This window comes from Bombina bombina, chromosome 2 (genome assembly GCF_027579735.1).
Source record: "Bombina bombina isolate aBomBom1 chromosome 2, aBomBom1.pri, whole genome shotgun sequence".
In the NCBI taxonomy this organism is placed as follows: Eukaryota; Metazoa; Chordata; class Amphibia; order Anura; family Bombinatoridae; genus Bombina; species Bombina bombina.
In genome coordinates, this window is record NC_069500.1 from 229,056,798 (window position 1) to 229,080,577 (window position 23,780).

Sequence of the window (23,780 nt, forward strand, 5' to 3'; positions counted from 1 at the left end):
ACATTTAGTACACAATCTCCTATGGGGCTCCACCATGGCTTTTAAACATAATGAACAAGTAGTATCCTCTGATTCAGACATGTTTGTACAGACTAGCAATGAGACTAGCAAGCTTGGAAAACACTTTAAAGCAAGTTAACAAGCAATATAAAAAAACGTTACTGTGCCTTTAAGAGAAACAAATTTGAAATAAACAGTGAAAAAAGGCAGTTACACTAACAAAATTTTTACAGTGTATGTAACAAGTCAGCAGAGCATTGCACCCACTTGCAAATGGATGATTAACCCCTTAATAACAAAAACAGAATAATAAATGACAAAAACGTTTTTTAAACAGTCACAACAACTGCCACAGTCTACTGTGATTGTTACCCTCCTCAAACACGACTTTGAAGCCTTTTGAGCCCTTCAGAGATGTCCTGTATCATGCAGAGGGAAGCTGAATGTCTGTCAGTATTTTTAGCTGCACAGAAAAGCACTAAAATAGGCCCTTCCCACTCATATTGCAACAGTGGAAAGCTTCAGGAAACTGTTTCTAGGCAAAAATCAAGCCAGCCATGTGGAAAAAAACTAGGCCCCAAAATGTTTTGTCACCAAACACATATAAAAACAATTAACATGCCAGCAAACGTTTTATATTACACTTTTATAAGAGTATGTATCTCTGTTAATAAGCCTACCAGTCGCTATCACTGCATTTAAGGCTTAATTTACATTAATCCGGTATCAGCAGCATTTTTCTAGCAAATTCCATCCCTAGAAATATATTAACTTAACATACCTTATTGCAGGAAAAACGGCACGCCATTCCCCCTCTGAAGTTACCTCACTCCTCAGAATATGTGGCTACATGTGAACATTTACAGTGCTATATAATTCCGCTGCCAGCCACCACTTGAACACTTATATGGTCGCGTGGTGGGTACAGACGCTTTCAGCAGTGAGTCTTCTAGACACATTGGATGCATGCGATACAGAACGTCATCCCACTTACACAGTTGTTTTTTGCTTAGTGCTGGTTAGCTTTGTCAAGCACGTCTTGGACAGTAGTTAAATATTTACACCTTCATGATGTTTTTCGTAGCTCAATTGGGGGTTGCTGATTACATGGAGTGTAAATAATAGGAGGGCTGTAACCTATAGGAGGGCAATAGTTACGATTATGGGTGGTTAGTTTAGATCTGACTCTCACCTCCATTGGTGCAGTTTGACAGCCCGGAGGTGTGTCAGACATTAGCCTTTGATGATTGGCGCAAGTACCGCCACGGGTATGTCTTATAGTTTTTCATTCCGTTCTATCCCTTTAAGCTAATTCTATCGGCTGCTCGTGTGCGCCTTTGAATCACTCCTACGGTTGTCATGCGCGATTGATTAGTAAGGTTTAGAATCACATACCGCTCCGCTGTTTCCTAGCAAGGCTGTTATCTGTTTTTATAACAAAGCTGGATATTACAATTTTTATAAGTTCTTTGCACAAATCTTTATTAGTGTTTTGCACATTTTCACACACGGTGTTGTATACTTAGCTCAATGAGAGGCGACACAGTGTTTACATTGTGAAGTGTTATGATAGGCTCACAGTTCTCTAACGTGGTAGGCTGCCTTGAGGGAGTTGGCTGGTTAGGGCAATCTGATTGGTGGAAACCCATAGCCATTTCTTGTCACTACACGTATTAGTGTTTGTGTTTGAAAGTGGTATCTAGCTCTATTTATAATCAGACCTTATTTGTCAATAGTCTCTGCGGTCCAAGGGGATCAATTTTATTCACTCATTTCTTCATTTTTAAGTTTAACTCATTACACTCTGCAGACACATAGGTGGCAGCCTATTAGGCTGTTTCTATCTTAGATGATCCTATCAGGGGGTTTGTTTCTCCTGTCTTTACACAAACACTTGCACTGATTGGTTTAATGAACAGGGGAGGGTTCTTTTCACCTTTAAAAGTTTGCCATTTTTGTATTGCTGCTTGTCAGAGGAAGGGACTGTTTGGTGTCCCGAAACGTCACAAATACTTTTTGTTTGCACAGATGACCAAAGTCCAGTGAGTGCTTATTTACTATTGAATCTTTGGATATTTCTACAGCACCCTGGCAGCTGAGGACGGATGGTGAGAGTGCATGCACCCACGAACTTATAATATATATATATATATATATATATATATATATATATATATATATATATATATATATATATATATATGAGAATTAAGTAAATTTGATAATAGAAGTAAATTGTTGAATCATTAAATAAAAATTGGACTTTCATGTCCTTTTAAATCAGATTTATTCGCACAGGATTATATTTATGTACAAATAACTTACTTTCCCCGTCACCATCTTGATCAAACTCTTCAATCATTGCTCGTAATTCCTCATCAGTCATATTTTCACCAAGCTCTCTAGCCACACGGCGAAGATTCCTTAAGCTTATCTTTCCGGAATCATCGTCATCAAATAATTTAAAAGCCTTCATCATCTCTTCTTGTGGATCACGGTCTAATACTAAATCAGTGACTAAATAAAAAGTAAAGAAAACTCGTTTACATGAGAATCATTAAGGCAGGGACAAAGTTTCAATGTAAACAAATTAATTAGTTAAGTTTTATTTTGTTACTAACACTGGCAGGTTTTGCAAATTACAGCCCAAGAGTGCAACCCTTCAAAAAAAGGAGCATTAATTATGTGTAACATTTCTACTTTGCTATGGTAAATCATAAGCAGATGTAAATGAGCTCCTGTACTGATCTAAACTATCACTGTGCAGCATAGTTAGCAAAACTAAAGCACAATTAAAAGGAACCATAAAGTCAGTATGTGTCAACTATTAAACATAACATTGCAAACGATCTACTTGTTTCAAATCCATTCATTGTTTTGTGATCAAGGGACATGCCCTTGTATACTAATCAAGCATTCAGTCTGTAGATTATAGAGTTGGGGTTCTAAAACTTCTTTATTAGAGTTTGAACACTGCCGATTTGCATTCTCAATTCCTTGGATATCTTTTTATATCCCTTTCCTGTTTCATACAGTTCAACTCCCTTTTCCCTCAAATCCTTTGACAATTCTTTTGCTTTCCCCATGACTCCGAATCCAAAATCGTCAGTGCAGCACTGAAAGATGCAAGGGTCTGTCCGTAGTCCAGAAACTCAGTGACCTTTTATACACACACACTAATTACACGCAAACAGATCACAGGTGAGGATGGTTACCTTTAATAGCCATTCAAACCCCTTTGTGTCAACTTGTGTGCATGTTATCAGGCCAAAATCACCAGGGTATGTAAACTTTTGATTAGGATCATTTGGGTAGTTTCTGTTGTCATTATGATTTAAAAAGAGTAAACACAGTTGATTGATAATAAATGGCTTCAGCCAATCACTAACCATGAGTGAAAGAAAAGTTTGTGTTATCATTCATATTCTCTGAAAAATGGCCAATACATACATAGATACATATATACACACACTTTTTATTTTAGTACTGGCAGACTTTCTGCCAGTACTTAAAATGGCGGGGGTGGGATGTGTCAGGTGGGAGGCTGATCTCTACACTAAAGCTAAAATTAACCCCTTAACTGCTGGGCATAATACAAGTGTGGTGCACAGCGGCATTTAGCACTGCTATTTCTGAACAAAGGGAATCCCAGAGAAGCATTTACAACCATTTGTGCCATAATTGCACAAGCTGTTTGTAAATAATTTCAGTGAGAAACATAAAGTAAGTGAAAAGTGAACTTTTTTTTTTATTATTTAATCGCATTTGGCGGTGAAATGGTGGCATGAAATATACCAAAATGGGCCTAGATCAATACTTTGGGTTGTCTAATATATATATATACATACATACATACATATGTAAGTATCGCCAAAAAATGGTTTGTAAATTGCAACGTCCCACTTGTATTTATTGCCCTATAACTTGCAAAGAACATGTAAACATTGGGCATTTCTAAACTCAGGACAAAATTTAGAAACTATTTAGCATGGGTGTTTTTGGTGGTTGTAGATGTGTAACCGATTTTGGGGGTCAAAGTTAGAAAAAGTGTGTTTTCCCATTTTCTCATATTTTATAAAAAAAATTACAGTAAATTATAAGATATTATGAAAATAATGTTATCTTTAGAAAGAACATAAAATGGTATACAATATGTGTGGGTACAGTAAATGAGTAAGTGGAAAATTTTAAACAACTTTCTAATTTACTGCTTTTAACAAATTTTCTTCATTCTCTTGGGTATTTTTTGTTTTAAAAAGCAGGGACGTAAGCTCATGAGTGTGCACGTGTCTGGAGAACTATATGGCAACAGTTTTGCAAGAATGTTATACATTTGTAAAAGCACTAGATGACAGCATTATTTCCTGCCATGTAGCACTCCAGACACCTACATCGGTATCTCTTCAGCAAAGAATACCACGGGAACAAGGCAAATTTGATAACAGGGGTAAATTGAAAACTTTTTAAAAATTGTATGCTCTGAATCCCAAAAGAAACATTTTAGGGTTTCATGCCCCTTTTTTCCATAAGGCATTTTCTACTCACACCAGAAAGATTTTTTTTTTTTTTTAAAAAAGTGTAACTGATCGCTTTCTTTCTAAAATCAAGTGGTTCTGTCATTCTGTTCTGGAATTATTATACTCTAGACTTCAGCACTGCATTGACAATTTGTTCTCAAATAGTTTGAAAACAATTAGGATAAGAAATATCAGCATGTTATTCACCAGGATGCATTGCTATCCTTTAAATAAGACACTACCCTTTTATAGGAAATTGAAAAATGGGAAACAGATCTGGAAGTAGAAAGAGAAGTTTCCTCAATCTCAAGTAAGTTTTTAATAAAAAGATATCAAAGTCTCCTCCTGCTAAGAAACAAGGAGTATCTCCATTCAAATCTCCTTTGAAAGGTTACTGGGCTGACATAATATAGGGAGGACCCCTCTGTTTTTAACAAGGAGCCAGAGTCTGGTCCACTGGTTTAATTTTATTAAAGGGATATGGACCACAAAAAAAAATAATCAAAATATGCATCTGTCCCATGTTATTCCTTGGTGAAACAATACCTAGGTAGGTGTCTGGAGCACTACATGTTAAGTAACAATCCTTCTTAAAGGGAGTTTAGACAAATAGGCATCCACACTACATCTTCAAAAAAAAAAAAAAAATACTGCTTTACCATGTCAAACAAGTTTTTTTATTATGTACCGAGAGCCCGGATAGAACGTTTAAGCATGTATGTATGTATGTATGTATGTATGTATGTATGTATGTATGTATGTGCGTTACCTAGTTCTTGACCACCAAATCAGAAAAAGGCCTAATACCAAAAACAAACATTATATAAGTTTCCACTCAAGCTTCAGCTATAAATATTGACAAGTCTAGGTGAACAAACATCTATGTAAGGCATTCTCTTCCTTATCTCTTAAGGTAAATTGATAATCTTTCCACTTGTGATATTTTAAGCCAGTCATTGATTTTTATGGGTGCCTGGGCACCCTAACATTTGATTCTGAAATTTTGGGATCCTGGAGCTCCTAACATTGTCCCATCTGTATTAAACTGGTGCCTGCAACTGCTACCACAATTAACCACACGGTAGGTGACAGTTATTGCCACGGAGAGGACTTCAGGCTTGTCAGTACCATGACCTGCTCCCCCTCTTAGCTTACGGGTGTGAATCTGAGCACAGCCAACAGTTTCCATAGTGACCCAATCGAGTCACTATAACTTGCCGCCACTACTACACAAATCCCAGTTATAACTACCAGCAACTTGTAAGAACCAGTGCCACGATCCACAGTAGGCACAGTGCCAGCTTCAGCTGTGATTTAGTGCACATACATATAACACAAGCTTTAGCCTCAATCAGGCACAGGCAGGGACACAGCTGTTACTGTGATCAAGCACTCAATGTCAGAAACCGCATCCACCATCCATAGACATAGCCAGTAGTGCAGTTAGACACATTATATATTTGCCAATAAGGAAGAATGGTTAAACCAACAGTAATAGGCAATACAGATATTATTCCCCCCACTGGATGTTTAAAAGTATTCCCTTATCTAGCACAAACTATTGATGGTCATATTAATAAAATTAGTGATAATAACAGTGAATGCATTAAACACACCATTTAATAATATAGCAAATGCATAATTGCGTATCATAATCATTCCTTTACATCCAAAGATAAATTATACTTTATTATATGAGCTTTCATTTAGCAGAGTAACCCTAACAACACACTTCTGGACATAGTGTGCATATCAAGCCATCAATATTAAAAAAATAAAAAACCCACTTTAATCTGTTTTACAGATTAAAACAAAGATGGTGCATAGTGTGGGGTATGTTAAATCACTGTTCCCAGTCCCTGTATTTTGAAAAATGAGTAGAAACACTGCAAATACATAGAGTATTTAAAATGTTTTTGTCCCAGTGTCTTGTTCCTGTAAAGATAATGCATTTGGTTTCTAATGATACGTGAATAATCTGAAGGCAGAAACAACAATTTTTTTGGTCAAGCGCTGCTTTAAGATAATAGTTATTACTTATGTCTGCTAAATTAAATCTCACCTTGTAAATTGATAACCCACACTATATTTTATATTATATACATATGCACATATACATTTAATATATTGTGTATATTTGAGCTCAACACCTATTTGTTACACAGACAGAGCTTGTGCAAAACACATTAATTTTGTTTAAAATCAAACTATACTGTGCAGTTTTAAGAGGAAAATAGGAAACCATAAACAATCTTTAAATCTGTCAGATCAACATTCAGAGCACACCAGCATTTAATCTTATAATGTAATTTTTTTTTTTATATATACATTAACCCTCTTATCAAGCCTACTAACACACCTCACTAATACCTACCCACTACCTCATAAAGCAGCATGCAGAAAAATAAAAAACACACAATCAAAAACATAAAAAAATGATTTTATGGAGGTGATAAAATACTTACCAACTTCATTGAAGTCATCAAATGTAATTTTACCCGTTGCTTCACTGTCATAATCTTTCAGTATTTTAAGAACATCTGCTTTTTTAACATCAAATCCTAACGCTCTCATTGCAACCTAAAATAAGGGGAGATGAATAAAAAACACAAACAAACAAAAAAACACAAACATAATTTATGTAAGAACTTACCTGATAAATTAATTTTTCATATTGGCAAGAGTCCATGAGCTAGTGACATATGGGATATACAATCCTACCAGGAGGGGCAAAGTTTCCCAAACCTCAAAATGCCTATAAATACACCCCTCACCACACCCACAATTCAGTTTAATGAATAGCCAAGCAGTGGGTGATAAAGAAAGGAGTAGAAAGCATCAACTAAGGAAATTTGGAAATAACAGAATTTATGCTTACCTGATAAATTACTTTCTCCAACGGTGTGTCCGGTCCACGGCGTCATCCTTACTTGTGGGATATTCTCTTCCCCAACAGGAAATGGCAAAGAGTCCCAGCAAAGCTGGTCACATGATCCCTCCTAGGCTCCGCCCACCCCAGTTATTCGACCGACGGACAGGAGGAAATATATATAGGAGAAACCATATGATACCGTGGTGACTGTAGTTAGAGAAAATAATTCATCAGACCTGATTAAAAAACCAGGGCGGGCCGTGGACCGGACACACCGTTGGAGAAAGTAATTTATCAGGTAAGCATAAATTCTGTTTTCTCCAACATTGGTGTGTCCGGTCCACGGCGTCATCCTTACTTGTGGGAACCAATACCAAAGCTTTAGGACACGGATGAAGGGAGGGAGCAAATCAGGTCACCTAAATGGAAGGCACCACAGCTTGCAAAACCTTTCTCCCAAAAATAGCCTCCGAAGAAGCAAAAGTATCAAATTTGTAAAATTTGGCAAAAGTGTGCAGTGAAGACCAAGTCGCTGCCTTACATATCTGGTCAACAGAAGCCTCGTTCTTGAAGGCCCATGTGGAAGCCACAGCCCTAGTGGAGTGAGCTGTGATTCTTTCAGGAGGCTGCCGTCCGGCAGTCTCATAAGCCAATCGGATAATGCTTTTAAGCCAAAAGGAAAGAGAGGTAGAAGTCGCTTTTTTACCTCTAGTTTTACCAGAATATACAACAAACAAGGAAGATGTTTGTCTGAAATCCTTAGTAGCCTCTAAATAGAATTTTAGAGCACGGACTACGTCCAAATTGTGTAACAAACGTTCCTTCTTTGAAACTGGATTCGGACACAAAGAAGGTACAACTATCTCCTGGTTAATATTTTTGTTGGAAACAACTTTCGGAAGAAAACCAGGCTTAGTACGCAAAACCACCTTATCTGCATGGAACACCAGATAGGGCGGAGAACACTGCAGAGCAGATAACTCTGAAACTCTTCTAGCAGAAGAAATTGCAACCAAAAACAAAACTTTCCAAGATAATAACTTAATATCTACGGAATGTAAGGGTTCAAACGGAACCCCTTGAAGAACTGAAAGAACTAGATTTAGACTCCAGGGAGGAGTCAAAGGTCTGTAAACCGGCTTGATCCTAACCAGAGCCTGAACAAATGCTTGAACATCTGGCACAGCTGCCAGTCTTTTGTGAAGTAAAATAGATAAAGCAGAGATCTGTCCCTTCAGAGAACTTGCAGATAATCCTTTCTCCAAACCTTCTTGTAGAAAGGATAGAATCTTAGGAATTTTTATCTTGTTCCATGGGAATCCTTTAGATTCACACCAACAGATATATTTTTTCCATATTTTATGGTAAATTTTTCTAGTTACAGGCTTTCTAGCAAGAATCAGTATCTATTACAGAATCTGAAAACCCACGCTTTGATAAAATCAAGCGTTCAATCTCCAAGCCGTCAGTTGGAGGGAAACCAGATTCGGATGTTCGAATGGACCCTGAACAAGAAGGTCCTGTCTCAAAGGTAGCTTCCATGGTGGAGCCGATGACATATTCACCAGGTCTGCATACCAAGTCCTGCGTGGCCACGCAGGAGCTATCAAGATCACCGAGGCCCTCTCCTGATTGATCCTGGCTACCAGCCTGGGGATGAGAGGAAACGGTGGGAATACATAAGCTAGGTTGAAGGTCCAAGGTGCTACTAGTGCATCTACTAGGGTCGCCTTGGGATCCCTGGATCTGGACCCGTAGCAAGGAACCTTGAAGTTCTGACGAGACGCCATCAGATCCATGTCTGGAATGCCCCATAATTGAGTTATTTGGGCAAAGATTTCCGGATGGAGTTCCCACTCCCCCGGATGGAATGTCTGACGACTCAGAAAATCCGCTTCCCAATTTTCCACTCCTGGGATGTGGATCGCAGACAAGTGGCAGGAGTGATCCTCCGCCCATTGAATTATCTTGGTCACTTCTTTCATCGCCAGGGAACTCCTTGTTCCCCCCTGATGATTGATATATGCAACGGTCGTCATGTTGTCTGACTGAAACCTTATGAATTTGGCCTTTGCTAGTTGAGGCCAAGCTCTGAGAGCATTGAATATCGCTCTCAGTTCCAGAATGTTTATCGGGAGAAGAGACTCTTCCCGAGACCATAGACCCTGAGCTTTCAGGGATTCCCAGACCGCGCCCCAGCCCACTAGGCTGGCGTCGGTCGTGACAATGACCCACTCTGGTCTGCGGAAGCTCATTCCCTGTGACAGATTGTCCAGGGTCAGCCACCAACGGAGTGAATCTCTGGTCTTTTGATCTACTTGAATCGTCGGAGACAAGTCTGTATAATCCCCATTCCACTGTCTGAGCATGCACAGTTGTAATGGTCTTAGATGAATTCGTGCAAAAGGAACTATGTCCATTGTTGCAACCATCAATCCTATTACTTCCATGCACTGCGCTATGGAAGGACGAGGAACAGAATGAAGTACTTGACAAGAGCTTAGAAGTTTTGATTTTCTGACCTCTGTCAGAAAAATCCTCATTTCTAAGGAATCTATTATTGTTCCCAAGAAGGGAACTCTTGTTGACGGGGACAGAGAACTTTTTTCTTTGTTCACCTTCCATCCGTGAGATCTGAGAAAGGCTAGGACGATGTCCGTATGAGCCTTTGCTTTTGACAGGGACGACGCTTGAATCAGGATGTCGTCCAAGTAAGGTACTACTGCAATGCCCCTTGGTCTTAGAACCGCTAGAAGGGACCCTAGTACCTTTGTGAAAATCCTTGGAGCAGTGGCTAATCCAAATGGAAGTGCCACAAACTGGTAATGCTTGTCCAGAAAAGCGAACCTTAGGAACTGACGATGTTCCTTGTGGATAGGAATATGTAGGTACGCATCCTTTAAATCCACGGTAGTCATAAATTGATTTTCCTGGATAGTAGGTAGGATCGTTCGAATAGTTTCCATTTTGAACGATGGTACCCTGAGAAATTTGTTTAGGATCTTTAGATCCAAAATTGGTCTGAATGTTCCCTCTTTTTTGGGAACTATGAACAGATTGGAATAAAATCCCATTCCTTGTTCTCTTATTGGAACTGGATGTATCACTCCCATCTTTAACAGGTCTTCTACACAATGTAAGAATGCCTGTCTCTTTATTTGGTTTGAAGATAATTGAGACCTGTGGAACCTTCCCCTTGGGGGTAGTTCCTTGAATTCCAGGAGATAACCTTGAGAAACTATTTCTAGCGCCCAAGGATCCTGAACATCTCTTGCCCAAGCCTGAGCAAAGAGAGAAAGTCTGCCCCCCACTAGATCCGGTCCCGGATTGGGGGCTATCCCTTCATGCTGTTTTGGTAGCAGTGGTAGGCTTCTTGGCCTGCTTACCCTTGTTCCAGCCTTGCATTGGTTTCCAGGCTGGTTTGGGTTGTGAAGTATTACCCTCTTGCTTAGAGGATACAGAATTAGAGACTGGTCCGTTTCTGCGAAAGGGACGAAAATTAGGCTTATTATTAGCCTTAAAAGACCTATCCTGTGGGAGGGCGTGGCCCTTTCCCCCAGTGATGTCTGAAATAATCTCTTTCAAATCAGGTCCAAATAATGTTTTACCTTTGAAAGGAATGTTAAGCAATTTTGTCTTGGAAGACACATCCGCTGACCAAGACTTTAGCCAAAGCACTCTGCGCGCCACAACAGCAAACCCTGAATTTTTCGCCGCTAATCTAGCTAATTGCAAAGCGGCATCTAAAAAACAAAAGAGTTAGCCAATTTAAGTGCTTGAACTCTGTCCATAACCTCCTCATACGAAGATTCTTTACTGAGCGATTTTTCTAGTTCCTCGAACCAGAAACACGCTGCCGTAGTGACAGGAACAATGCATGAAATTGGTTGTAGAAGGTAACCTTGCTGTACAAAAATCTTTTTAAGCAAACCCTCTAATTTCTTATCCATAGGATCTTTGAAAGCACAACTATCTTCGATAGGAATAGTAGTGCGTTTGTTTAGAGTAGAAACCGCCCCCTCGACCTTGGGGACTGTCTGCCATAAGTCCTATCTGGGGTCGACTATAGGAAATAATTTCTTAAATATAGGGGGGGGGGGGGGGGAACAAAAGGTATACCGGGCCTTTCCCACTCTTTATTTACTATGTCCGCCACCCGCTTGGGTATAGGAAAAGCGTCGGGGGGCACCGGAACCTCTAGGAACTTGTCCATCTTACATAATTTCTCTGGAATGACCAAATTGTCACAATCATCCAGAGTAGATAACACCTCCTTAAGCAGTGCGCGGAGATGTTCTAATTTAAATTTAAATGTCACAACATCAGGTTCAGCTTGATGAGAAATTTTTCCTGAATCTGAAATTTCTCCATCAGACAAAACCTCCCTCATGGCCCCTTGAGATTGGTGTGAGGGTATGTCAGAACAGTTATCATCAGCGTCCTCTTGCTCTTCAGTGTTTAAAACAGAGCAATCGCGCTTTCTCTGATAAGTAGGCATTTTGGATAAAAGATTTGCTATGGAGTTATCCATTACAGCCGTTAATTGTTGCATGGTAATAAGTATTGGCGCACTAGATGTACTAGGGGCCTCCTGTGTGGGCATAACTGGTGTAGACACAGTAGGGGATGATGTATCATGTTTACTCCCCTCATTTGAGGAATCATCTTGGGCAATATCATTATCTGTTGCATTACTGTCCTTACTTTGTTTGGACACTATGGCACAATTATCACATAAATTTAAATGGGGAGACACATTGGCTTTCATACATATAGAACATAGCTTATCTGATGGTACAGACATGTTAAACAGGCTTAAACTTGTCAACAAAGCACAAAAAACGTTTTAAAATAAAACCGTTACTGTCACTTTAAATTTCAAACTGAAAACACTTTATTACTGAATATGTGAAAAAGTATGAAGGAATTGTTCAAAATTCACCAAAATTTCACCACAGTGTCTTAAAGCATTAAAAGTATTGCACACCAAATTTCAGAGCTTTAACCCTTAAATTAACGGAACCGGAGCCGTTTTTACATTTAACCCCTATACAGTCCCAGAATGAGGCTCTGTCTATAACTAGAAAGGCCCCCATCTGAAAAAGGTGTCCAACACAGTGCCTGACGTTTTTCTAAACGTTCCCCAAGATTATAATACCAATAATTAGTTAGAATCTGCATAATATGCCTAGTAAAGCAATTGTTTTAGCCCAGAAAAATGTCTACCAGTTTTTAAGCCCTTTTTGAAGCCCTTTATTCTTTTATGTTTAACTAAGAAAATGGCTTACCGGTCCCCATGAGGGGAAATGACAGCCTTCCAGCATTACATGGTCTTGTTAGAAATATGGCTAGTCATACCTTAAGCAGAAAAGACTGCTAACTGTTTCCCCCAACTGAAGTTACTTCATCTCAACAGTCCTGTGTGGAAACAGCAATCGATTTTAGTTACTGTCTGCTAAAATCATCTTCCTCTTACAAACAGAAATCTTCATCCTTTTCTGTTTCAGAGTAAATAGTACATACCAGCACTATTTTAAAATAAACACTTGATAGAAGAATAAAACTACATTTAAACACCAAAAAACTCTTAACCATCTCCGTGGAGATGTTGCCTGTGCAACGGCAAAGAGAATGACTGGGGTGGGCGGAGCCTAGGAGGGATCATGTGACCAGCTTTGCTGGGACTCTTTGCCATTTCCTGTTGGGGAAGAGAATATCCCACAAGTAAGGATGACGCCGTGGACCGGACACACCAATGTTGGAGAAAATTGTGCTTTATACAAAAAATCATAACCACCATAAAAAAGGGTGGGCCTCACGGACCCTTTCCAATATGAAAGAAATTAATTTATCAGGTAAGTTCTTACATAAATTATGTTTTCTTTCATGTAATTGGCAAGAGTCCATGAGCTAGTGACATATGGGATATCAATACCCAAGATGTGGATCTCCACTCAAGTCACTAGAGAGGGAGGGAATAAAATAAAAACAGCCATATACCGCTGAAAAAATTAGTCCACAACCCAAAAAAAATAAGTTTATTTCCATTTGAAAGAAAAAAAACTTAAAATCAAAAGCAGAAGAATCAAACTGAAACAGCTGCCTGAAGAACTTTTCTACCAAAAAACTGCTTCCAAAGAAGCAAATACATCAAAAAGGTAGAATTTAGTAAATGTATGCAAAGCGGACCAAGTTGGTACTTTGCAAATCTGATCAACTGAAGCTTCATTCTTAAAAGCCCACGAAGTGGAGACTGATCTAGTAGAATGAGCTGTAATTCTCTGAGGCGGTTCTTGACCCGACTCCAAATAAGCTTGATGAATCAAAAGCTTTAACCAAGAGGCCAAGGAAATAGCAGAGGCCTTCTGACCTTTCCTAGGACCAGAAAATATAACAAATAGACTAAAAGTCTCCCTGAAATCTTTAGTAGCTTCAACATAATATTTCAAAGCTCTCCCCACATCCAAAGAATGTAAGGATCTTTCCAAAGGATTCTTAGGATTCGGACACAAGGAAGGGACAACAATGTCTCTTCTAATGTTGTTAGAATTCACAACCTTAGGTAAAAATTCTAAAGAAATCTGCAAAACCGCCTTATCCTGATGAAAAATCAGAAAAGGAGATTCACAAGAAAGAGCAGATAGCTCAGAAACTCTTCTAGCAGAAGAGATGGCCAAAAGGAAAAACACTTTCCAAGAAAGTAGTTTCATGTCCAAAGAATGCATAGGCTCAAATGGAGGAGCCTGTAAAGCCTTCAGAACCAAATTAAGACTCCAAGGAGGAGAGATTGATTTAATAACAGGCTTAATATGAACTAAAGCCTGTACAAAACAGTGTATATCAGGAAGCATAACAATCTTTCTGTGAAATAAAACAAAGAGCGGAGATTTGTCCTTTCAAGGAACTTGCAGACAAACCCTTATCCAAACCATCCTGAAGAAACTGTAAAATTCTAGGAATTCTAAAAGAATGCCAAGAGAATTTATGAGAAGAACACCATGAAATGTAAGTCTTCAAAACTCTATAATAAATCTTTCTAGAGACAGATTTACGAGCTTGTAACATAGTATTAATCACTGAGTCAGAGAAACCTCTATGACTTATAACTAAGCGTTCAATTACCATACCTTTAAATTTAATGATTTGAGATCCTGATGGAAAAACGGACCTCGAGATAGTAGGTCTGGCGGTGACGGAAGTAGCCAAGGCGGGCAACTGGACATCCGAACCAGATCCGCATACCAAAACCTGTGTGGCCATGCTGGCGCCACCAGCAACACGAATGTTCCATGATGATTTTGGAAATCACTCTTGGAAGGAGAACTAGAGGCGGGAAAATGTAAGCAGGATGATAACACCAAGGAAGTGTCAGCGCATCCACTGCTTCCGCCTGAACATCCCTGGGAAGTTTCTTCTTTAGATGAGAGGCCATGAGATCTATCTCTGGAAGACCTCACATCTGAACAATCTGAGAAAACACATCTGGATGGAGAGACCACTCCCCTGGATGTAAAGTCTGGCGGCTGAGATAATCCGCTTCCCAATTGTCTACACCTGGGATATGCACCGCAGAGGTTAGACAGGTGCTGGATTCCACCCAAACAAGTATTCAAGATACTTCTTTCATAGCTTGGGGACTGTGAGTCCCACCCTGATGATTGACATATGCCACTGTTGTGATATTGTCTGTCTGAAAAGAAATGAACGGTTCTCTCTTTAACAGAGGCCAAAACTGAAGAGCTCTGAGAATTGCACGGAGTTCTAAAATATTTATTGGTAATCTCGCCTCTTGAGATTTCCAAACCCCTTGTGCTGTCAGAGATCCCCAAACAGCTCCCCAACCTGAGAGACTCGCATCTGTTGTGATCACAGTCTAGGTTGGCCGAACAAAAGAAGCCCCTTGAACTAAACGATGGTGATCTATCCACCATGTCAGAGAGTGTCGTACATTGGGATTTAAGGATTTTAATGATGATATCTTTGTATAATCCCTGCACCATTGATTCAGCATACAAAGCTGAAGAGACCTAAAACTTCCATGCACATAGCCACTGAAGGGAATGACAGACTGAAGGTGCCGGCAGGCTGCAACCAATTTTAAAACGTCTCGTCTGTTAGAGAGAGTCATGGACACTGAATCTATCTGGAAGCCTAAAAAGGTGACCCTTTTCTGATTAATCAACTCACTCTTTGGTAAATTGATCCTCCAACCATGTTTCCAAAGAAACAACACTAGTTGATTTGTGTGAGATTCTGCAGAACGTAAAGACTGAGCTAGTAACAAGATATCGTCCAAATAAGGAAACACCGCAATACCCTGTTCTCTGATTACAGAGAGTAGGGCACCCAGAACCTTTGAAAAGATTCTTGGAGCTGTTGCTAGGCCAAATGGAAAAGCACAAATTGGTAATGCTTGTCTAGAAAAAAGAATCTCAGAAACTGATAATGTTCTGGATGAATCGGAATATGAAGGTATGCATCCTGCAAGTCTATTGTGGACATATAATGTCCTTGCTGAACAAAAGGCAGAATAGTCCTTATAGTCACCATCTTGAAAGTTGGTACTCTTACATAACGATTCAAAATTTTTCAGATCCAGAACAGGTCTGAATAAATTTTCCTTCTTTGGGACAATGAATAGATTTGAATAAAACCCCAAACCTTGTTCCAGAAGAGGAACTGGCATGATTACCTCTGAAGACTCCAGGTCTGAAACACACTTCAGGAAAGCCTGAGCTTTTACTGGATTTACTGGGATACGTGAGAGAAAAAAAAAAATTCTCACAGGAGGTCTTACTCTGAATCCTTTTCAATACCCTTGAGAGACAATGCTCTGAATCCATTGATTTTGAACAGATTTTTTCCAAATATCCTTGAAAAACCTTATCTGCCCCCTACCAGCTGAGCCGGAATGAGGGCCGCACCTTCATGTGGACTTAGGGGCTGACTTTGGTTTCCTAAAAGGCTTGGATTTATTCCAATTTGAGGAAGGCTTCCAATTGGAGGCAGATTCCTTGGGGGAAAGATTTAATTTTTGTTCCTTATGACGAAAGGAACGAAAACAATCTAAGAAGCCTTAGATTTACCCTTAGGTTTTTTATCCTGAGGCAGAAAAACTCCCTTTCCCCCAGTAACAGTTGAAATAATAGAATCCAACTGGGACCCAAATAAATTATTACCTTGGAAAGAAAGGGATAGTAATCTAGATTTAGATGTCATATCAGCATTCCAGGATTTAAGCCACAAAGCTCTTCTAGCTAAAATAGCTAAAGACATGGATCTAACATCAATTTTTTTATAGTATCAAAAATAGCATCACAAATAAAATGATTAGCATATTGCAGTAAGCGAATAATGCTAGATAAGTCAGAATCCAATTCCTGTTGCGCTATATTCTCCAACCAGAAAGTTGATGCAGCCGCAACATCAGCCAAAGAAATTGCAGGTCTAAGAAGATGACCTGAATATAAATAGGCCTTCCTTAGATAAGATTCAAGCTTCCTATCTAAAGGATCCTTAAAGGAAGTACTATCTTCCATAGGAACAGTGGTACGTTTAGCAAGAGTAGAAATAGCCCCATCAACTTTGGAGATCTTTTCCAAAAACTCTATAGATTTTGCTGGTAAAGGATACAATTTTTAAACCTTGAAGAAGGAATAAAAGAAGTACCTGGCTTATTCCATTCCTTTAGAAATCATATCAGAAATAGCCTCAGGAATAGGAAAAAACCCTGGAGAAACCACAGGAGGTTTAAAAAACAGCATTTAAACGTTTATTAGACCGAACGTCAAGAGGACTGGTTACCTCAATATCCAATGCAATTAACACAAAATATACTCAATTTTAAATAAATAAGTAGATTTGTTAGTGTCAATGTCTGAGGAAGGATCTTTTGAATCAGATAGATCCTCATCAGAAGAGGATAAATTATTATGTTGTTGGTCATTTGAAATTTCATCAACTAAATGAGAAGTTTTAAAAGACCTTTTACGTTTATTTGAAGGTGGAAATGCAGACAAAGCCTTCAGAATAGAATCAGAAACAAATTCTTTAAAATGTACAGGTATATCATGCACATTAGAAGTTGAAGGAACTGCAACTGGCAATGTACTATTTCTAATGGATACACTATCTGCATGTAAAAGTTTATCATGATAACTATTACAAATGACATTCGGCGAGATAATTTCTACAATTTTACAACAAATGCACTTAGCTTTGGTTGAACCGATGTCGGGCAGCAATGTTCCAGTAGAAGCTTCTGAGGCAGGATCAGGTTGAGACATCTTGCAAAATGTAAGATAAAAAACAACATATAAAGCAAAATTATCTATTTCCTTATATGACAGTTTCAGGAATGGGAAAAAATGCAAATAGCATAGCCCTCTGATAGAAAAAAAACAAGAGGCAAACATCAATGGGGTATTGAAATAATAAAAAAAAATGACACACTTGTGTCACTAATGACGCAACAGTGTGAAAGGTCTTGGCGTCAAGTATGACGCCGGAAGTGACGAACTTGCGTCATAGACGTACGTTTCCACGCCAAAAAAAATTTCGCGCCAAGAATGACGCAATAAAGTTTAGAATTTGGCGCACCTGCGGGCCTAATAGCGCCCGCAATTTGTAAGAAGTAGTCAATTGAAAAAAAAGACTAAACCCCAGGTAAGAAATAAATTTCATATATAAAAGATGTTTATATTCCCCAAATATGAAACTGACAGTCTGCAGAAAGAAATACATGAACCTGACTCATGGCAAATATAAGTACAATACATATATTTAGAACTTTATATAAATGCATAAAGTGCCAAACCATAGCTGAGGTGTCTTAAGAAATAAAAAACACACTTACCAAGAGACACCCATCCACATATAGCAGATAGCCAAACCAGTACTAAAACAGTTATTAGTAGAGGTAATGGTAAATTGAGAATATATCATCGATCTGAAAAGGGAGGTAGGAGATGAATCTCTACAACCGATAACAGAGAACCTATGAAATAGACCCCCGTAAGGGAAATCATTGTATTCAATAAGTGATACTCCCTTCACGTCCCTCTGACATTCGCTGTACTCAGAGGAATCGCGCTTCAACAATGCTGAGAAGCACATATCACTGTAGAAATCTTAGCACAAACTTACTTCACCACCTCCATAGGAGGCAAAGATTGTAAAACTGAATTGTGGGTGTGGTGAGGGGGTGTATTTATAGGCATTTTGAGGTTTGGGAAACTTTGCCCCTCCTGGTAGGATTATATATCCCATATGTCACTAGCTCATGGACTCTTGCCAATTACATGAAAGAAAAAAAAAACCACTACAAGTATAAAAATTAAAAACAAAAATGTGTAAAATATCAAATTAAAATATAATAATAATAATAATAATAATAATAATAGAAACAAATACATTTTTCATCTAAAAAAAGAAAAAAAAAAAAAAAAGGGTTTTATTTCCGTTTAAGCACTGTAATCTGTTTGACTCTCCTAGCCAGTACCCAAAATTATATATGTCTCAAACATACCACAGTTGAATTAGATTTAGAATTTGCAGAATTAATGTATTTCCAAATCTGAAATTAAATCCAGATTCTCATAACTCCTTAAATCAATTTACAAATTATAGTGATCCAGCATTGAAATGAGAAAATGCACACAATGAATTGGTTGTTTACATCAAAATTTTTTGAAGACTGAACATTCATTTCCATTGTATCATCTAAAACTCCTCATACAGCCATATTGAGCGTGTACATTTTGTTTTACATCTCCTAATTGATTTTCAAGACTGGTGACTTCCAACGTGAGGTAAACTGCCTTATTTTTAATATAAATAACGTTTAACGTGAAGTGCTCGATTAAACTTAAAGCAATTTTATGTATGTATAGAATATCAGCAATTAAGCACAATGCAACTGTACAAAAATAAATGTGGCAAAAGCATTAAAAACGCTTTTGTTAGCAAGCTGTGGAATGCTTTGTAGTGCTGGAAAATAACCCTTAAAGGGACATTATTTTACAATGCACACGGCTGTTTTATTTCAGCAATTTAAAAAAAAAAAAAAAATGCATATGCTGCAACAATATAGTAATTTATTAATTTCCTGGGCCACATATTTAATCAATGTTTTCTGAGGAACAAATAATATCTTCATCAAGGAGGATGGTTAACCACTTCATATATGCATTATTTTGACATTCGTTATTCATTAGTGAAATAAATGCAGAAAATTTAGTCAGTCTGTAGCATTTGGCTCATTTCGGTGCTGGATTTATTATAGTAAAAAAGTAAAACACATATTGAAGTACTGTAACTAAGTTTAACCCCTTTGCATGGTTTAAACACATAGCATCTCAGTGCCACTAGTGAAAAAAAGAATGTTTTTTTATTTTTGTTTTTTTACTATAATGCCCATTAAATGCTCTTTTTTTGGATGCAACAAATAAAGAAAAAAAAATATTCATGACAGATTGAAACAAAAACAAAACAATGACAAAGTATTCACCTTGCATTTAAAATGATTTACATCCTTTCTAGTTGGTTGGAAATAAATACTAGTAATAAAATACAACAAATCCTAGCCACCTATATAAAATCATCATCAATTATCCACACAGTAAACTAAAAAACGCTGTACCACACAATGGAGGAGTAGCTACCGTGTCTTTACTGCTAATAAAGAGTTAAATGGACATTATGGCCAAAATTAAAATGCATAGGTAAATTACATCTTTTAATAGAAACATATTTGCAGTACATGTGTATTGGCAAATATGCTTCTAGTAAAACGTAACACTTTTTTAGTGCAGTAACATTTTTCTCTGCAAGTGCATGTGAAGCATATCTAGATATTCTCAGAGCACAAGTATTTTAAATACAGCAGAAGCTCAGAGTGCCAGTGGGGTCAGCACATAAATTGAGTAATTACTAGATGACATAAGCACCTTGGGCTCTCTGAGCAAGTGCTGCGTTTAAAATGTTGGTGAACAGTGGATACTTAAATACACTTTTGAAACAGCTATATCTTTTATTAGAAGCATTTTTGTTAATGCATGTATATTACAAAAATGCTTCTATTCAAAGCTGAAATGCACCCATGTGGATTCCAATCTTTGCTGGAATGTCCCTTTAATATTTTCAAACAAAATGGTTTCCCCTCACAGTGCTTTTTGACAAAAGAAAAGCATTGTATTTGTATATCAGATTGTTTTATATGGTAGCTGAATCTTTATCTGAATTCCTTCTTACCTTTAATTCATGATAATCTATTGCTTTATCTTTGTCAGTATCAAATAATTCAAAAGCATCTTTAATTTCTTGTTTTTGTTCTTCTGTCAATTCTCTTCTTTTCTTCTTCTTTGTTTTGTCAACTGTCAAATCAGTCCTGTATGAAGAAAAACAAAAGCTATAAAATAAAAAAGTAGTATGGTTGGCAAGATATTTGTAAAGCCACCATTTGGATTTCCATCATTAACAAAATCGCATCTATAACAAATTGATAATACTTTTATAATAATTTGTACACCACAAAAATAGAAAGTACTTCTAACAGAGAATTGAAACCGTCTCCCAAGAAATGTGTAGTTATTCATAAATGCATATACTACATACAGTGAAATAGTATTTTTATGAAAAACACAGAGCAATTCAAAAAATTGATTTGATAAAATATTGATAAGTTAGAATGGAATAAAAAAAGACCACCATGCTTGTGCGTGCTTGTATCCAAAACTTGTTCTGCTGCAAAGTAAAAAATATTGTAGTTGGTAAATGTGTTCAAAAACTACACAGAAAATTGTTTAAGCAAATGTGTAATATTGAGGCTCAAAAGCAAACTTCACAGGACATCAGACTGAATTATCTGTATTTTATATAGAGGATGTCAATATTCGCCCAAAATTATTTTGTTGCAGGTTTAAAAATATTAGGGAATCTCTGCCCCAAAAAATAAAAAAGTAGCACATTTCACAGGCCTGGTCTGCTAGTTCTAAAGACGATTATTTAAGAAATGCATCAAAACCAGTGATAAGCCTCAGCTTTCCCATAACAATGCATAACAGCGGGTTATTGATGCAATCCGCCTCTCTATTAGGACAAACGCATATTAACCATAAGGTTGCCCAAAAAAGTCCTAAAGACTGTAATTAAAACGCTTCGCGCGGCATAACTTAACGACCCACCTCACGGTCAAACTCATTATTCTCCCAGATCACCTACGAGGCCCGGCAAGAACTCAGGCGCTGACCCGGTTCCCCAGGCCTACCCTACAACCAGCACAGCAACAGTTCTCACTTGCGCTGATTGGCTGAGAACTGAAAACCTAAACCTTAGCAACAAGGCGCTTGAAGGAGGCGGGAAAACAGCAACTGTCAATAACTTCTTACTGGATACGTCACAGATGCCGTATGGGGAAAAGGGCGGTGCGACCGTGCGAGTCAGTCTTCCTAACTTGAGACAAGAAGATTGTCAGAGAATTGTATTCTCTCAATCTCTAGCTGGAAAAAAACATTTGGGTTCATGGCCTTTTAGTGAATCAATATGAGGTGAGAAAATCTTCACAGGTTATATAAGGAGATCTTAACAATGATGGATCATATTGTTAGTATAATATTAAACAATAACAATTCGAATACAGTTTTAGTAAAATAAAAAAAGATTGTAAAATCTTAGTTTAGCGTTCTAAATCATTTTCTCAGCCATATCTCATTATTTTCCTACAAAAATTGGCGTGGGGGTTCAGATGAGGGCTACTAACAATACTGCAGTGTTTGTGTCTCCAGGAACAAAAAGGGGAGCCATATTTTGGGGTGTAAAGTCCCTGTTTTCCCCATAGACTTTCCACAGCCAGCCAGCTCTGCTCACCTACATGGATACATTGTATCAAACCCTCAGCCTACAGCTTTTTATACATTTGTAACTGTTTACTGTACACAGTCACTTAAAGCAGCCCTCTCAGTAACAACTGTACAAACTGCTGAGGAAATAATGTGCACACAGCCTTAAAGGGCAGGATAGCACCTGGTCACACAGTCTTAAAGGGACAGACAAAAATAAAACACAGCCTTGAAAGGGTCAACTAGCACCACACACACACAGTCTTAAAGGGACAGATCACCATAATGTGCATGCAGCGCAACCTTAAAGGGCAGCTCGACACCTGCGCACAGAGCCTTAAAGGGACAGATCACGATAATGTGCATGCAGCGCAACCTTAAAGGGCAGCTCGACACCTGCGCACAGAGCCTTAAAGGGACAGATCACAGTAATGTACACGCAGCGCAACCTTAAAGGGCAGCTCGACACCTGCGCACACAACCTTAAAGGGCAGCTCGACACCTGCGCACACAGCCTTAAAGGAACAGATCACAGTAATGTGCACGCAGCACAACCTTAAAGGGCAGCTCGACACCTGCGCAAAAAGCCTTAAAGGAACAGATCACAGTAATGTGCACGCAGCACAACCTTAAAGGGCAGCTCGACACCTGCGCACAGAGCCTTAAAGGGACAGATCGCAGTAATGTGCACGCAGCACAACCTTAAAGGGCAGCTCGACACCTGCGCACAGAGCCTTAAAGGGACAGATCGCAGTAATGTTCATGCAGCGCAAACTTATAGGACAACTCGACACCTGCGCACACAGCCTTAAAGGGACAGATCACTATAAGGTGCACGCAGCGCAACCTTAAAGGGCAGCTCGCCACCTGCGCACACAGCCTTAAAGGGACAGATCACTGTAATGTGCATGCAGCGCAACCTTAAAGGGCAGCTCGACACCTGCGCACACAGCCTTAAAGGGACAGATCACTGTAATGTGCATGCAGCGCAACCTTAAAGGGCAGCTCGACACCTGCGCACACAGCCTTAAAGGGCAGCTCGACACCTGTGCACACAGCCTTAAAGCGACAGATCACAGTAATGTGGTCGCAGCGCAACCTTAAAGGGCAGCTCGACACCTGCGCACACAGCCTTAAAGGGACAGATCACTGTAATGTGCACGCAGCACAACCTTAAAGGGCAGCTTGACACCTGCGCACACAGCCTTAAAGGGACAGATCGCCATAATGTGCACGCAGCTCAACCTTAAAGGGCAGCTCGACACCGGCGCACACAGCCTTAAAGGGACAGATCACTGTAATGTGCACGCAGCGCAGCCTTAAAGGGCAGCTCGACACCTGCGCACACAGCCTTAAAGGGACAGATCACCGTAATGTACACGCAGCGCAACCTTAAAGGGCAGCTCGGCACCTGCTCACACTCTTAAAGGGGCAGGCACACAACCTTTTAGTGAGTTTACACGCACAGTTTTAAAGGGAGCAATAGTATGCATCCCCATGTGATGCGCGCAGCCTTAAAGGGACACTCTGTCTTAACGGGTCAGTGGCACGTGC

General features: G+C 38.8%; 1 protein-coding gene across 1 annotated transcript in view; it reads right to left on the reverse strand.

Moving 5' to 3' along the window:
* CETN3 (centrin 3) overlaps positions 1-21,722 on the reverse strand; it is a 27,599-nt gene extending 5,877 nt beyond the window's left edge. The window contains exons 1-4 of the mRNA XM_053700469.1: positions 21,573-21,722; positions 20,641-20,776; positions 6,983-7,097; positions 2,326-2,517 (exon numbers count right to left, since the gene is read on the reverse strand). Of these exons, the coding sequence (XP_053556444.1) occupies positions 2,326-2,517; positions 6,983-7,097; positions 20,641-20,776; positions 21,573-21,589 (460 nt within the window). The 5' untranslated portion in view covers positions 21,590-21,722. The remainder of the gene's footprint in view (positions 1-2,325; positions 2,518-6,982; positions 7,098-20,640; positions 20,777-21,572) is intronic.
* Between the last annotated feature and the right edge of the window lie 2,058 nt (positions 21,723-23,780).